This window comes from Neolamprologus brichardi, chromosome 15, assembly GCF_056152115.1.
Source record: "Neolamprologus brichardi isolate AB-2024 chromosome 15, ASM5615211v1, whole genome shotgun sequence".
NCBI classification, from domain to species: domain Eukaryota; kingdom Metazoa; phylum Chordata; class Actinopteri; order Cichliformes; family Cichlidae; genus Neolamprologus; species Neolamprologus brichardi.
In genome coordinates this window covers 22043194-22060988 of record NC_142118.1, presented here as the reverse complement: position 1 = coordinate 22060988, position 17795 = coordinate 22043194, and the positions used below count along the sequence as shown (strand labels likewise).

The window sequence follows — 17795 nt, the reverse complement described above, 5'->3', positions numbered from 1 at the left end:
GAGCTATCTACTACTGGTGGCACCTACAAGCATGTAAGTGTTTGATCTGAACCAGTGATTTTCTTCAGGTTACCAATACCTTACTAGTACCAGGTTGGATCCCTTTTGTCTTGAGAGCGGCCTTAGTTCTTCATGGCACAGTTTCAACAGGGTGCTGAAAACAATCCTCTGTGATTTTTGTCCATATTGACGTGATGGGATCGCACATTTTTTTGCAGCAAACTCATTGCCATGATCAATTAACCAGTTTGAAACCAACTTTCTGACATGGTGTATTATCCTGCTGGAAGTTGCCATCAGAGATGGGTACACTGTTCATACAGGAATGAACATGTTCAGCAAATATACTCAGGTAAGCTGTAACATTTAAAGGATACTCAAGCAACACTTAGGGGCCCAAAGTTGGGAAGAAAATGTCCCCTATGCCATCACACCAATAACACTATCCTGAACCACTGATAGAGGGCAGAATAGAGCCAAGCTGGAGGGGGAGATGTTGTCCAACAGGGATGACAGCTTAGCCTCCATTCTCCGGTCACTCACCACCTCCACTGGGTCCAGAGGGCATCCTAGAACAGAGCTGGCTCCATGGATTTGCCTGTTCAGTCTCTTTCTGTCCACAGCAGAGATGATGCTGCCCCAGCAACAAGGCAGAATTGCTGTTTAGTATAAAATAGAATAAAATGCCTTTATTGTCACTATACAGATGTACAATGAGATACAGAGCATCTCCTACTCAGTGTGAACATGTGGGAGAAGAAAGGAGGGTGAGGTGCACAGTTTCTGCAGCACTATATACATATGAACACACACTTGTTGTTCAGTGCCAGGTTGTTCTCTGAACACCATGCTGCCAACTTCAGGATTTCCTCTCTGTAGGCTGCCTTGTACCCCTCCCTTAGAGATTGTTGTGTGAGCAAACTGAGCAGTTTGAGAAATCTGCATATTGCCTGTCTAGCAACAACAACAATGCCACTTTCAAAGTCACATAAGTCCCTTTTTTATGAAGTTTCAAACAAGCCTGCTGAAGTTCAATGTCTACTTGTCTAAATACAATTGGACATAATTTTTGCTGTACAAACATTGTAAATAACAAACTGTGATATGTGAATAAAGCTTTAAAAACAAATTAAATCCATAAATAAATCTAAAACCATAAGTTCGGTAGAGGGCGCACATGCATTATCGCAATCGTTGGCCTGCGTTGTTGTACTTCCGGGTGAAAACATGTCCATTTCCGGCGTGGAAGACGACACAAACAAACCAGTCGTGCTGTGGCGGGTTTTTATTCCTCGTGTGCTAACGGTTACAAACGGGCTGCGGATGTGCGCTTTGCCCGCTCGGTGTGTTAAGGCTGGGCGGTGAAGAGACGATTACCATGGTGAAGTGTGTCGTCTCTGGGTGTCCGAACCGCATGGTTAATGTTAGCCGGGGGCTCTTCAACAGACCCAAGAAGAGGTTCTTCAACTTCCCCCAGGACCCTGCGCGTGTCCAGGTAGGGTCAAAAAACTTTGAGAGTTACAACATATTTACAAGCTACATGTTTGAATAGCGATCGTTAGCATCTCTTATATCTGATTCTACCGGCTAACATGACGCTAACACGATGCCAGTTAAACAGCTGCTGTTTAAATAACCCCGATGACATGTGTTAGCTCATTTACTACACAGCTGGAGTGAACAGGAACCCATTTCCAAAACATGGAATCAGCTGTGCTGTTTACGCTATTTAAAACTAGTTTGGCCAGTAGACGAGTAAATATTGTTTTCTTTTTATTTCTACCAGATAAATGCAGTTTTAATCACAAATAACTACCAGGTTACCAATTTGGCCCTGTATCACAATATCTGTGATGGAGTAAAAACCCAGCCAGTCAAACTAGAGATCAATAAAGACTAACTGTGTAACTGTGTTCAGGTGTGGCTTGCAGCGCTGAGGGAGACTGAGAAGCAGGACTCTGTAGAGCAGCATCTAATCTGTGAAGACCACTTCTTGCCAGAGGACATCTCGGATGAAGGCGTCAGCAGCGACGCCATTCCCATAATGCCCCCCTGCCTGGACGGAGCCCTGGGTCTGCTCAGTCAATGGGGGGCCGAGTCGTCTGAGGAGGAGGATCAGTGGGCTGCTGGAGGAGGAGGAGGTGGTGAGGAGGAAGAGGACGAGGACATTAATGTTCCTGTTATACCTTTTGCACAAAGACCTACTCCACATAAGCAGGTAAGAAAATGCTATCTCTACATTTCTTTGTGTGATATAAAGTAAGGTCCAGTTCACAGCTGGTTGCTGTTCCCTGTATAGAGTCATACAGCATCGGTCTGTAAGTGCCAAGTTTGCCAGTTTTGTTTGTTGTTGGTTTTTTTTTTTCATAGTTGCTGGTTTGAAGGCCCTCCAGCACCTTGTCTGCGCTGATGTGGAATCACTAACCTAATCACACAAATCAATAAACACATATTAAATACATAAAGGCCTCGTTGACCTGTGATTTGGGAGTGAGAGTACTAGAATGTATTTGGCCTCCAGTACCACTGTGAGGAACTTTGGAGTAATTTTTGACCAGATTATGACCTTAGTTGAGTGGGGTGATAAAGGGATGTCATGTTGATGCACAAGTTAAAAACTTTTTTGTTTTGATTTTGTTTACTTGTCAGTTCCAAACTAGTGACTTACTGAATATATTTTTTATGTTGAAGACATAACTGAGTGTATAAGCAGCACCACAGTGTTTGAAAACATGTATTTAAACAATCAGCTTGTAATTGATCGTTTCTATTTGGGTTAATCTTGATGCTTATGTTTTGGTGTGAATAAGTTGGTGTTTTATCACTTTTTGGTGGACATGAAATTATTCTGACTTTGATCTGCTTTGTTTTCACTTTTTGAACTTGAGGAACCAGATGCCAAGACGAATTTAGGAACAAAAAGGTAAAAAAAAAACCCAAAACAACCCAAAATGTTTTTTTTTTTTTTTTTTTTTTTTTTGCTTTCTTGCTACATTTTACAAATGGCGGACAAGTTGTAATTTCACTGTCTTTTCTTATCTTTTCAAACATTTTAACTATAAATGACAAGTGAATTTAGTTAATTTTTTACATTTTTTATCTTTCTTTCCAGGGAAATCCTCAGTCATTTAAAAGAGATGATACAGACCAGGATATCCACCCGACAAGGTGCATCCTTCTTTGATATTTATTATTTATTCAGATTTTTTATTAGGGTTAGGGTAGATTTGAAATACAGAGAAGTAGTGGACAAGATCGAGTAAATGTTCAGCCAGCCAACTGGAGACTCACGGCTTGGGACTTTAACAGCCACGTGGTGTGTAGTCCTAACCTGTGCTGTGTTTGCAACATCTTTTAGTGGATAACATAGAAAGATGTAGACTTAAAATGTTTTTATCCCCTTGTTCCGCCTCTGAGTGTCATGTTGGTTTCAGATGTGTCTCTGGGAGTTTTGACAGTGCGCTTCCTGGAGCTTCTGCTGATGTCGCCCGATGGCACGATCGACCTCCGGGAGGTGACGAAAAGCCTGCAGACCCGCAGGCGACGAGTTTATGACATCACCAACGTCCTGGAGGGCTTCAACATCATTGAGAAGCAGACGGCCAATAAGGTTAAGTGGATGTGAGTGAGCAAAAGTTAATTTCTTACTGTTGAGTTCTGAATACTTTGTGTGTTCAACGCTGACAAAATACATTTTTTGACAGTAGGTCTCTTTGTGGGTCTTCACGGACATCTCTTGGGTTTCTATCAGTAGAAAGAGGTTGCTTAAAGATGTTTTGTTTAGTTTTTGTTTTTTTAATTAAACTTAAGGTCCTGTGCGCTGTCTGTGTAACACAGTGTAACAGTTAACTTGTTGTCTGTCCAGAGGAAGCTGTCCAATCTCCAGCTTTCTGCCAAAGAGCAGGCAGAAGTTCCAGAGAGAGCTGGAGAACCTGAAGCTGGTGGAGGACACACTTGACAGCCTCATCAAAAGCTGCGCCCAGCAGCTGTTTGACATGACTGACGAGTGGCAGAACGCTCTATATCCTTCTGCATTTCTGTCAGGGACTCAGGACAGTTTGAACAGAAGTAATGAAAACAATGCTCCTGAATGTAAACCATGATTTAACCACGTCAAAGTTTTTCCTTTCTCAGAATGAGCCTAAAAACAAGTCAATTTGCATGACTAGGCCATTTACAGTAAAGGTAAGAAGTTTGTTTTTGCCAATTTGAATGGAAATTAATGTAAATGTTCTTTGTTAAAAAAAAAGAAAGAAAGTATGATATGCTTGAGTAAACAGAACTCCAAGAGAGCTGAGACTCCTCTGGCTTTCTGTAAAACCTCTGAGCACCAAAACGTCCTCTCTTCCTGCTTGAAAAAACCTGCAGTTTAATTAAATGCCACTTGGTGTCACACCTGCTGATACAGAAACAGCCCCTGGTTTGCAGAGTTTGCCTTTGAGATTTTAAGAATACAATTATAATTGTATTCTTATTATAATTCCATATTTGTGCTTCCACTGCCCCCTTGTGGCCATTACATTAGTTACTGCAGGTTAGATGAGATGATTTACTCTAGCTGCACATCTGAGAGCATCACTCCTGACACTCTATAAAGATTAAAATGTCACTTTCGGCATTGGCATGAAATGAAACCGTGAGGTCTACAACCACCCTTTAATAACTGTTAAGTGAATAGAAGATAGTTTTCTTTAACTGTCCTCCTGCACATTGGCCTACGTGACCCATGAGGACATCAGCCGGCTCGAAGCTTTCCAGGAGCAGACGGTGATCGTCGTCAAAGCTCCAGAGGAAACCAAACTGGAGGTTCCTGCACCGACAGAGGTAAAACAACATAAAAATACTAAAATATCACAGACTAGGATAAAGTTCATTTTCAGGATGATCTGGTCTCTTTTATCTGAGTTCAACTCCAATAAATGTAGCATGATTAAAATAGTGTGTAAAGTAATCATTGTTTTTGTTGTTTTTCAAAACCTGATGATAAATTTTTCTAAACATACGCTGAAACTCAGGGTACATTCATGCATGTGTGTTGGTGCAGGACAGCATCCAGGTCCACTTGAAGGGGGGGAAAGGTCCTATCATGATGATGACTTGCGATATTGGGACGGGTGAAGCTGTGACAGAAGAGATGAGCGGCTGCTTTGTGACACTGGAGGAAAGCCGGATAAAGACGACCACACTGCACAGAGGTAAAAGGAAAAAACAGAGTAACACAGAGTGATAAAACCTGAGGTTTTTGTAACTGAACTGGTTCAGGTTGATATTTAGACTGTTTAGTGTTGAGCTACACACCGTGTATAAATGAGCTCAGTGCAGATGACCATCAGGACCTGTATTTATTAGGGGTGCAATGATACACAAAATTCACGGTTTGGTTAAGTTCGATACTTTGGTGTCACGGTTTAATATTTTGTTCGATACAAAAAAATGTTCATGCCTTTTTAATTTGTCATTTATTAAAATTATAAATATATATTTTAACTCAAAAGTACAGTCTTTAAATTTAATGTTGCTGAAACAACAAAATAATAATAAAAATAAATATCTGATGGAGAAATCACTCATCTTTGGAAAAGAGTTTATTACAGAGAAATGGCTCTTTCCAAAATAAAAGCTATACTATACGCTTCTTCTGGGCTATATTCTCAACAGCATATTAAACATATCAGGTCCCCATAAGGAGAATCATGTGCTAACGGCTGTCTAAATGACTTGGGTAAAGTTTGCAGCATGCGTGCTTGTTGTTTTTGTCTGCTTCCACTTGTCTTTGCACTAGGATGATGTCGGCATAAATGTGCAGTCATATTCGTTGTGTTCCCACTAGCGCTGTCAGCGTTAATCTCGTTAAAATGACATTAACGCGGCAAATCTCCGTTAACAAGTTACCGCGGATTGCCCCGTGCGTGGGGCTGGACGGCGTCAACACGTTAACAAGCTAACTGCGCTAACGCACTAGTTCCCACCAATTGAGCATTGCGTGGCACATCCAACATACTGTTTTACTTTTGTCCCTGACACGCTTACCTTCATGGTCATACGTCACATGAAAACTAAGATAGTTCCAAACGCCAGATCAGAATGAGGGTGGGGAGGTTCAATTTCGGGTAGCGTTGAGGCAGTTGCCATGTTGCAACGAGCTTAGCTTCTGTCTTGCTAGCTTGCGCTGCGCTCAGTGGATCCGCGCTCGACAGTGCAGCCTAGGCGGAGTAGTCGAACGCAGATCCACTGAGCTCTCAACACAGACAGCATCGTCAGAAGAAAAGTTGATAAAATAAATAAATAATTTTGTATTGTTCGATACATATGCGTACCGAACCGAAAGCACTGTATCAAACGGTTCAATATCGACACGAGTATCGTTGCACTCTTAGTATTTATCATTGCCAGTGGGTTTATTATGTCACTAGTTTTTATACCTACATATTTAACTGTGGAGTGTACTTTAAAGAGAGATCAGTGGGTTAGTGAGGCATGTTGAGCCTAAAGTCGGAGCTTTTAGGGTCACATTATTGGCTCTTTTACTAGCTAGATCACCATGGTAACTTATGCCCATTACATAAACCTGTCTAGATTAAGTTATGTTCCATTTCCATTTAAAGTCAGCCAGTCACGCCTCTTTTACTTTCATTATGCCTTAAGTGCCATTTAGACATGCAGCCTGTTGAACTGTACTTTACTGGCATTACTAAAGTTAAGCCTTTCTGTCCATTAAAGCTTCAGAGCTCCAATGTGCAGCTGATCTGTTACAACAATAAATGGGAGCACTCAGTAGTAAATCTATTCAATTATGACATCACTCTCAGTTGATCCATTTTCCTCTTAAGAATGAAGTGATGCATCGAAGTTGTCCTAAAGCAGAAAGCCTGAGTCACCGGAATGTCGACAACCACTGTTGTGATGCATGAAATCTTTGACTGAGGTTTTAGGTTTTGTCAAAGCAGCTAACATAAACAAAGCTTGGATATGTTAAACTTGCTTCGTAGTATACCCCTCTGATGGAGGATGCATCAGGAAAGCCCTTCCCTCCTCATGAGCCTCTGCACTAGACTGAATAACATTTCAGTGAAAGCAGTGGGCCAGGAACAATAACCATGATCAGATCTCAGTGCGCTCAGAAAGCTTGATTATGTAATAAAACTCTTTCTAAATGACCTCGAGTATGTTTTTGCACTTGGGTTCTGCAGTTTCTTTTATGGGTGAGCATAAACACTAAACGTAACTCTGCTGATGTTTGTAGTCTGAATTCATGGTCATGGTGCTGTTGTTGCTGTTGCAGAGACCTCGATTCCACAGAGTCCCACAGAGTCCCACACAGAGCACGTAGCTACCAGCTGATCTCCAGAAGATATCGTCTGATTTCAGGGTTCAGCAGAAGGAATTTGAAAGCATTAACAGAAACTGCAAAACGTTTCTGAAAACGGTTTTGACTGGAAAGATCCAGAAATGAATTGTCAGCTAAATGATATTCAGCTGAACATCATCAGCTGAGTCCTGGCATGATGGGGACTTTATTTATGGATCATTTGGCACCACGTTTCGTGTAACTGATGTGGATGAGGACAGTTTAACCCAGATGTTTGGAGATTCATTTTCGTATGAAAGACTTTGGGGGGAAATTGAGCTGCTGAGCCTCCGTTCTGCAGATGAGTGCAGAGATTCTGGAGGCCTTGTAAAACGCATAACAGTTATTTACTGAGGAACATTTCCTGTAAAATATTTTACCTCTTTGTATTTTGAGTTTGTATCAGTGTTTATGTCCTGATGTATGAATATTTTCATCTTGGTTTGAACTTTCATTTAGAAACACACCTCCAAGATGCTGTAATGAATAAAAATGAACTTGTATAAACCTGAGGAGATGGCTCATTTCTTTCACCAGCAGCTGAAACAATTTAAATATGTGAATTTTGTGACCTCTGACCTTTTCTTCTCTCTAAGGTGTTTCAGAAAAGAGAATTGAGTAAGTGTAACCAAAGGCCTTATGGTTAATTCTCGTGTTTAAAATAATATTGTTATGAAGGCTAGATGCATTTCCAGGAGTGGGGAGCTTTTTTTTTCTTCTTGAAAACTGCATGGCGCACAGACAGGCAGAAAAGACCATTCAATGAAAATATCAATTCTGGGGATCTGGAACACGCAAAGTAGAATATCTAAACAAATGTAACCAGCTAACTTCAAACACCGGATATACTTTGAGCGTCTCCGGTGTTTTTTTCAGCACCGGTTTATACACACATACAGAAAGACATTACTATGACATCCACTTCAAATTGAACTACAGGGTGATGCTATGATACATGATATTGAGACACACAATTCTAATCTTTTATGACATTCTTAGCAAATTTACAGCAAATAAAACAAAGCACAAATTCAAAGTTTTTTTTTATTTTAAGTTTTTATTTTATTTTGTTTTTCTTGGTTTGGAGCTGTTTCTGAACTCCAAATGTCCTGTTGTAATTGGACATTTTGATGTAAGAAGCAACTCCAAACCCCAACAACACTTCCCTCATGGTGCTTTATATTGTAAGGTTAAGACCCTACAATAATACAGAAAAACTCCAGCCCCCTAGAGCAAGCACTTTGGCGACAGTGGGAAGGAAAAACTCACTTTTAAAAGAGAGAAACCTCCGGCAGACCAAGGCTCTGGGATGGGGTGGCCATCTGCCTCGGCCAGTTGGTGATGAGGGAAGGAAGTTGGGAGAAGAGTGTTTCTTTTTAACCACTCTGGTTTGAAAAGTTCATTTAGATGCCCAATCTAAATGAATATTTTAAGCCAATTTAAGAGTTTTGTCACATAATTACATGCACGTGTCAGTTCAATTTTAGCGTGCACATGAGAAAACCCTAAAGATGATGTTTGGTCTCCTCAGTTTGGCATGTTTTTTGAAGGTTGCCATGATTAGTTTGTCAACCAATGAGTTGCTTGACCTCAGTATTGAAGGAGGCCACGTTTCTTGGAGTTCAGTGTATATTGTCAGGCTGAGTTGTTCAATGTTCTCCAAGGACATTTTGTAGTTTTTGGACACAATTTTGTTCCACATCTTACCGTTAAGCCTCTGTATAGTAAACTCAACTATATCTGGATCTGCTGACTTATTTCTTTGGTTCATAGTGTGCATTACCACATCTTCAATGACATTTTTCACCACTTCCTTGTACTCTTGTCTGTTTTTAGAGACACTGAGTACTCTTCTTGGTAATGCGAACAGGTGTTTGGTGAAGGTTGGGACAGTAAAGTTATCGAGCTGTTCCCTCAGATTAAAAATCAAATACTTTTCCTTGCAGTTGTGTGCTATGCAAAGATCCTTGAGAATGGCCTTGTCAAGATTTTTCAGCCGTTTTGGGGACAGATCCAAATGTTTTATTGTTTCAATTTCAGGCCAGATTTTCTGAATCAGGCGATCGCTGATGCAGTCAGGAGTGAGGCGCTCTGTGAAGAGCTTGTATTTAGAGGAGACTTTTTCTATGGCCTGTGAAACCACCAACTGGATCAGTCTGTTCACACACAACTTATCCTCCATTTTCAGTGCTTTCTCCCATGGTGATATTTGAGCCTTTGTCTCCTGTATTTGGTTGAGCTCATCTGCGCTCAGATACATCTGGAGGATGTATCTCTCTGGGGTTACTGTTTCTACTGTCTCTGTCTTTGCCTCCTCTAATTCTTTTGTCTGCTCGTCCGTTTTTTTCTGCATTTCTTTTGTGTCCGTCACCACTTTCTGCTCTTCCAGGACTTTCTTATTTTCTTCCTCCAGGACTTTCTTCTCCTGCTCCAGATTCTCTCTGTGTATTTTGTCATTCCACAGAGTTTCTTCCAGAGAGGCCTCAAGTTTCTGAAGCTGTGCGAGCTCAGCAGACAGACTTTCCTTCTCCTGTTTGAGGATCAGGATTTCGCTGTCCCTCTGCTGAAGCTGCTGTTTCAGACAGTTCATCTCAGGGTCAAAGGTGATGATCTTTTCCTGACCTGAGATGAAAACACAACAAGTCTGATCCCCTTTTTCGTTGGTGGTGCTGGTCATTTTCACTTTGCATGACACTGATTCATCAGTGAGTTCTCCAGCTTGGATCTCATACTGGTCCAGCTTGGCATGCATCAGTGAAATTTTGGCCATCAGCTGTTTGATTTGCTGTCTGGCTCTCTTTGCATCCTCTCTTAAAAGTTTATTTTCAGAGAGTGTGTTTTGGAAGGCTTTTCTAACCTGAATAAGGTTGTCCAGTGCACTTTTTGGCATAGTGCACACAAATTCTGCTTTTGCTTTTTGGTTGCTAATTTCTGACATTTGAAATGAAGCTAACAAAGCTAAAAACAGATATTGAGATAAGACTGAGGGTAGCAGAACAAAAGTTCATCCAGTGAGTCGCTCGTGACTGTAAGTAAGAAACGTGCTTGTCCAGTGTGCGGTTTCACCTGCTATTAAGGATTTGAGTTGACTGTGATGTCACGGCCTGATTCTCTTGCCTTTCATCTTTGAAACTAACCCCGCCCACAGCAACGCTCCCTATTGGCTGATTGAAAATAGGTAACGCCCACAAAGAACATGCTGTCAGAATTTCTGACGTCATGGCCCGATTCTCTTTCCTTTCATGTTTGAAACGGGCTTTAATTTGCTTAAGCATTTGGGTCAAAGGAGCTTGCAAAGAAAAGCGTCTGGACTTCTTTAAGTTACTTGAAGACGTTTCACCTCTCATCCGAGAGGCTTCTTCAGTTCTAAGGTCAAATGGTGGAGAGTCCCAGATATAAGCCTGGTGGGAGTGTCCCCCCACAGAGGGACAAAAGGACCCCCTGATGATCCTCTAATCGCCTGAGCCAAGGTGTGGAACTGGGTGTGGGTCCCAATCAGCCAGAGTTTCGGGTGAGTTCATTGTGAAACCTGGCCCCACCTTATCATGCGAAATCCTGAGGTCAGATGGCCCAGGGTGTGAGTGGGCGTTAAGGCGTCTGGGAAGGGATCTCAAAACTGGATTATAGACAGCAGAGAGTTGGTGTCGTAAACCACCGCCTCTGTTCAAAGATGGTCGCTCACAGTGGACATAGATGGCTTCTTTCACTCCTCTTTCAAACCATCTGTCCTCTCTGTCCAAAATGTGAACATTGGCATCCTCGAAAGAGTGTCCTTTATCCTTAAGATGCAGATGGACAGCTGAATCTTGTCCTGTGGAGGTGGCTCTTCTGTGTTGTGCCATGCGCTTGTGAAGTGCTTAAGCATTTGGTTCACTTCATTTAAAACAAACAAACAAACAAACAAACAGTGCGATAAATTTTACTTAGGTACTAGAAACTTAGTGTTCCCTTTTGAGAGTATCTTCTTTAGGTGTTTACACATTAGCGCCTTACAAGTTTCTAGTTATCAGTTAGTTAACAGACATCCAGTTCACCTTGTAGTCCTGTTTTGATTATGGATCAGTTCTGGGTCTGGTCGAATTGGGTTTTAGTGTGTTTTTTTTTTTGTTTTTGTTTTTTTAATCCATCAGTATTTAGGATGTCTTGGAAAGAGTGATTTTAAAAATATGTCCATAATCAAGTACACGCGTAAGCCGTGATATTTTTATAAACTGGAAGTGAAACAAAACGTCACTGATGAGAAAGTATTCTCATTATCTTCAGGCTAGGTGATTATAACCTGTCAGAGAAAGGTTGTGAGCTCCCAGTTTTCTTTCCTCAGAGACCTGGACTTGAATGATAATGATTTATAGGGGTCAGGAGTGCAGTAACAGTTGCAGTGTATGTGGACCTAAAGCTGGCATTAAACCCTTCTATATAGTCTCTCATACTAAATAGGTTTTACTCTTTACCTTCTTCTCCTTGGCATCCCTGGAGCCCTCATTCCCTTATCACTTTATATATGTATATAACTCACCTGGTGTTGTAACTAAATCTCTGTTTGATTGCACAGCTCCGAGTCCTGCCTTATACAACGGGACACCCACATTTATTCATCCGATCTTCTTATGTATGGTAAACCAATCTAGAGGAGAATGCACTGACTACTTATTGCAAAGAAATAAATTACAATACACAAAGTTGATCTGAATCCAAGCTCACATTTCTTTCATCCAGCAAATCTGTTCTTCACATCTGTTTAGATGTGAAATATCAGATATTAAGTGATGAATAAGTGGGGGAAAAAAGCTATGAATGCATATGATTCCAGTATTATAATATTGTTGTTTTAAGCTATTCAAAAGGACTGAAAGAACCTTCACAACCAAGAAAGGAAACATTGGCTTCCTTCTGGACCTACTGTGTTCAGAGTGTGTCATGTTTATGGAGAATTTGGTCCTAAAATGAAGACTCCAAGGCAAAAATGACCCTTTATGTCCAGGTGGCTGAAGAAAACAGGGTTCAAAAGTTATCCAAAACAGAAAACACGTGAGCCAAAAACCTGAACACAATGCACACAGGAACAGAGGCTATCACAATAAGACAGGACACAAACACTGAGACGAAGACACAGACAAAAGGTAAACAACCACCAACTAAACATGGGACAACAGAAGCGCAGAGTAGACACAAGGAGCATAGCACAGGAAAACCTTGAATGACTAAAAATGATAACTATGAATACAGAATATGAACAAACACATAATCCTAGCAAAACTCAAAACAGGTTCAAATCAAACACAGAATATTGAAGAGAGATTTAAAGTCAAAAACTGGAAACATGGAAACACTGGCTCCGAAACCCAGAATGTGTTACGATTCTGTACAAGTGGCAGATAACGACACAGACTGATGACAAAATAAAAGCTTCTGAAAAATGTATGTGCAGCATAAGATTATGCTTACACACAGCCAGTAATAAGGAATTTATTTATTGACTATTACATTTTACAGTAGAATTAGCTTTATTATTTATTATTATTTATACTTTTTATGATGGAAAGCACAGACTAAAATCTGCTGTGAGAAAATGTGTTAAAATAAGCAGAGTATGTGGCTTGGCCTGATGGACCAATCTCCTCTTGAGCTGGTTTTACTCTGCACATTCAAGTCCATGTTCACCATGTCTCCATGTAAGCTGTGAGCAAATCTAGTTTTTGATCAAATATGCAGCAGTTGTAAGATGATTGTTTGCCCTGACTCAGTTATGATTTTGAATACCCTGAAAACTTGGCTTCAAATATGAACAGTTGCTCTGGAGTTAAGGATACCAGCTCGTTTCTTTTTTTTTTTTCTTTTTTTTTTTTTTTTACAACCATCTGATCCCTTTACAACAACACCACCCAGTGGACAGACATCATCACTGCATCATGATCAACAAAACCGTTCCAAGGTCAAATGTAAGCATGTAATAGCTTTTAATTTCATTTATTTTATCTGTATAAGATAAGATCCAGCATAAACTATTTGTTACGTAGGTATCATGTACATTATATTATTGGCTCATAATTATTAATAAACATGTAAATATTAATTAATGAAGACCAGAGTTCAGCAAAACTGTTGCAGCTGGAGATGGTTTGAATCACTTATAGACTGTCGGGTAGCTTCATCTATACAAATATAGAAGAAACACATCTATTTTCTCAGTTTAGAATCACTAATTAACCCCACACGTCTTTGGACTGTGGGAGGAATGTGGAGGACAGGGAGAACATATAGGCACAGAACACAGGACCTTTTTACTGTAAGGCTATGTGCTAACCACTGCACCACTATGCCACAAAGCCTAGCCTCTGTGACCCTGAATAGCTATGATCAGTGGTCCCCCCAAAAAAGTTAAGTTAAATTAGGATACAGCATTTTAGGAGCCTAGTGTAGACTAAAGATCCTACAGTTTTACAAGTTGCTGAAAGACCTTATTATATGACTCATAGGCTGAATCCCTAAAACATCAGAGTATCAAGACTATTTTGTTTTTGGACTTTGAGCACTGACGGACTTTGTTCTGGGATCTTTCCAGTAAATCTTCTTTACTAACCAAACAGAAAGCACTTAGTGAATGGGTTAAAATAACACTATCAAGCATTGGACAATAACCAACAAAAATATTTTTCTCCCAATTATTATTATTTTTAGTCATTAAATATCCTCAGACTATATAAAAATGTACTTGTAGCAGTTACAGTGTCTTCTTTCTGTATTTGTGTTGACACTGGGAGTTCCTGCAGCCATGCTCCCAAGCATCAGAGGACGCACTGAAAACATGTTGAGACACACTTGGCTCTGGGATTTCTGGCACTCAGTTCAGGGAAAATAGCCAATCTGCATGTAACCATGGAGACAGGTGGTTTCCTATTGGTTTTGGCATGACCAGTTTAACCTTTATGGGAGTTTGTTCTAGGACAAGGGAGGAGAGATGATATAACCAATGTTTCTTTTTTTTACACTAATAACTTTTAAATGACTTTTTTCCTACCATGCTGTTTTCCCCTTTTTTGAATGTAGTGTTATTATGTTATGTTGTGAATGTGTGAAACTTGGCACAGAAGTTTGCTTGTTTAGTGCAAAAAACCCCAACAACAGCAAAATTATGACAAGCAAATGATAATAATAATGAGGAATAATGATAAATGAAAAGGGAATTCATTGGTTTCTATTCATTTGAAGTATTCAAATTCTCGTAAAAAATGCAAACAAATAGGAGTTTACATGAATACTGAAAATAATTTTGTGCCACTGAAAACTCTGAAAAGAGGTTACGACAGAAAACAATAAAAGGAATGCCAACCAAACTTAAATTGGTTAAAATATAATGGCTATGTATAAGATAGTGCAGCAGTCTCTGAGTATTGGATTCTATATAAAAATAAAAAAATTCTCTTTGGATTATCGTGTGTTAAATTGTAAAATAACTGGGTTTGTAGATAAAATAGGACCTGATGCTGCTGTTATCCCCCGTCAACCAAAACACTTCACTTGTACTTAATCCTTTAAGTATTTTTATTCATCTTTAGGCATTAAAATAATAAAAACACTAAATAAAAATTCTGATTGAGGTTGTCATAATTCATGCATGACAGGGTTAAATAACAATGATTACAATGAAACACGTCATACAACTATAATAACATTAAATGACCAGTGGGTGGCAGGGTATGGAGTGACACAATAGTGTCCAATGTAGTGATTTATGTGCAAGTATAGCATCAACACTGACACGTATACAAGAAAACAGCCTTTGAATAGCTGCCCATTGTAGTGACCACTATGTCTGAAAGGGTTAAACAAACAAAAACCATTAAACTCAATTTAACAGTTCAACATCTTAACATATGGTTTGAACGATCCTGGACGAGCCCCCAAACTATAGCAAACAGGCTCAAGGTAAATGATATATTGATATGTAAGAGTCCACACATGAGATCTACTAAGTAAACACAAAAGCAACAATGTTGTGTGCAAGTCAGTATAGAAATCAGAAAGAAGGGGAGGTAAAACAGTTAACTGGGCTATATTTGTGTCACCGTATAGGTCTTTGACTATGCAGAGTGAAACATTAAGTGTATGCAACCAGTGTACATGTGCTTACATGCAAAAAACAACAGTGTTTAACAGGAATGCTTGGAAGCCATGCATGAATAGAAATTAATGGAAGTGACACTACAAAAGACAAATGAGACAAAAACATCATAACAATTGTATGAAAATGATAAAATTGCATGATTGTCCAAGTACTTATGGAACTCACTGTAACTCTGTGGTGAGTTAGATCTCAGAGGATAGATGGGACAAGGGACTACAGCAAGCAAAACCCATTTGAGTGTTTCCCTTGGCACCTAGCTAAGGTTTTAAAGTCAGAGACTTGAAAGTCGGTAAGTTTGATGTTAAACAGAATAAAGCTAAACGTGTTACGGCTGTGGCAGCAGTTGTGTGGTGTAGTGAAGAAGGACCCAAAATGCAGGCACCTGCTGTGATGCAAGGGAGCTTTATTGTAGAAGGTGAAAATAACAAAAGCAAGGACAGAACGAAACATATAACCCAAACTGGGGAAACTGATAACAAACAAAACCCGAAACCATAACTCATGGAATAACACTCAGGGAAAAACATATGGAGGTGACAAAGGAGATGAAGAGCGGAGAATGGAGAGCAGAGAGACGCGGATATTCACCAAGTAAGACAGACGGAGCGACGACGAGCAGAGGCAGACACACGATATAAATACACACCAGGTAATCAGGAAATGATACACAGGGAAGGACACAGCTGAAACTAATGGGCATGACGAGACACAGACCTTCAAAGTAAAACAGGAAATTTACAGACTGTTTAACAGCACAAACTCAGGGACACGAACAGAGCACAAGGGGGAGAGCACAGGTAGGAATAGTAAAACACTAAACACAAGAACCAAAACCCTAGGAACTAAGAAAACAAGAATTAACCCGAAACATAAGATGACACCAATATTAAACACAAAACGCTGCGTCTAACGACCCAGGACCATGACAAAGAGGTGATGGGACTATGAGAAACATATTTAAATATCTCAGGAGACTGCATGTTAAAAAAGTCATATCTAACCATATGGTTTTAGATTGTTATCTTAATTATTCCAACAGATTTGTAGAACAACACTTTTATTCACAAATTCAATTAGTTGTCTTCCACACACATATGGACAAACACATAGTTTTCTATCTTTATAAGGAACCTCAGTGACACATCCCTTAAGCAGACTTTTGAATTTCTTTCATAAAAATAGAACCAACAAAAATATCCTTACAATGTATAAACATCCTCAGTCCCGTGGTCTGAAACTTAAACTTGGACCTCACAAAGATAGGCTGACACATACACACTGGCTCAGCTCGGTGTGTATTTGGGTGAGAGCCATGACGCTTGCTGCTGGTTGACATGTTGCATCGCAGCGTGACTTTCTCAAGCAGCAGTGGGTTGCTCAGAGCTGATGACGCCAATCAGGACTATGAATAACACACACATGCACACACAGACACACACAAAAAGAGGGAAAGGAGTACACCTTGTGCGTCACTCGGATTATAAATGCCACCAGCTTTCCTCCCAAACATTTGTCTTTCCTTTTTTCCAGTTCGATTAGTGCTGCAGAATGATCATATTTTCCCATTTTGTAAAAAGATTATTATAAAAAAAAACACACAAAATAAAACTACCAACCGGTTTCATTTTTGTAAAAACAACAGCATAAAATCCCCCAAAACAAACCAAAAAAATGTCACATATTATTAAATAACAGCGATGAACATTATTTTACATAACGATCTCATGGTGTAAACGATTGTTGGAATTTTAGAGAAGTTTATTTTCAATAAAACCATTTCTTAGCTACAATAACGCCTTCAGATTTTCTCAGTTATGGAACCGGCAAATATGTCAGCCAAATGTGGTCTTATGGTAAGAATGGTCTCTGCACACCTGACATCTGGGCCGTATAAGTCATCAATGTAGTCAAGGCCAAATATGGCTCACAGATAACTGCAGGGGTGGGCCACATATGGCCCAAATATTCATTCTACTGTCAGTGCAATCATTAAAGCAAAACAATTCATTCTTTGATATCCGTGGGCTTCATCTCAAACTGACATATTTTCATTCAACATTGTTGTATTTTGTAGTAATACATTTTTTGACTTCGCTGTCTGTTGACAATAAATCCAAAATGTAAATCACATGATCCAATTTTTCTGTCCTCTCTAAAGAGACACACAGGGAAAACTCATGGGACTCATAGGAGACTCAAATGTACAACAAGAAGAAGAAAAAATGACTGAAAAACAATTCACACACAAACAAGGAGCCAGGAAGAAAATGAAGGAAAAACAGGGCTGCACAACAAGGGAACCAAGGGGAACACAAGAGTGCA

General features: G+C 39.8%; 2 protein-coding genes across 2 annotated transcripts; one reads left to right on the top strand and one right to left on the bottom strand.

Annotated features, from left to right (window-relative positions):
• Positions 1 to 1243: 1243 nt before the first annotated feature.
• e2f6 (E2F transcription factor 6) lies at positions 1244 to 7854 on the top strand. The gene is made up of 9 exons (XM_006793510.3): positions 1244 to 1495; positions 1919 to 2218; positions 2889 to 2923; positions 3113 to 3168; positions 3435 to 3621; positions 3866 to 4021; positions 4710 to 4824; positions 5045 to 5195; positions 7283 to 7854. The coding sequence occupies exons 1-9, from the start codon at positions 1379 to 1381 to the stop codon at positions 7339 to 7341; spliced, it is 1176 nt and encodes a 391-aa protein (XP_006793573.2). The 5' UTR covers positions 1244 to 1378; the 3' UTR covers positions 7342 to 7854.
• Positions 7855 to 8407: 553 nt separating this feature from the next.
• LOC148098497 (uncharacterized) lies at positions 8408 to 10425 on the bottom strand. Its single transcript, XM_087852247.1, has one exon. The coding sequence runs from the start codon at positions 10284 to 10286 to the stop codon at positions 8832 to 8834; it is 1455 nt and encodes a 484-aa protein (XP_087708373.1). The 5' UTR covers positions 10287 to 10425; the 3' UTR covers positions 8408 to 8831.
• Positions 10426 to 17795: the final 7370 nt, after the last annotated feature.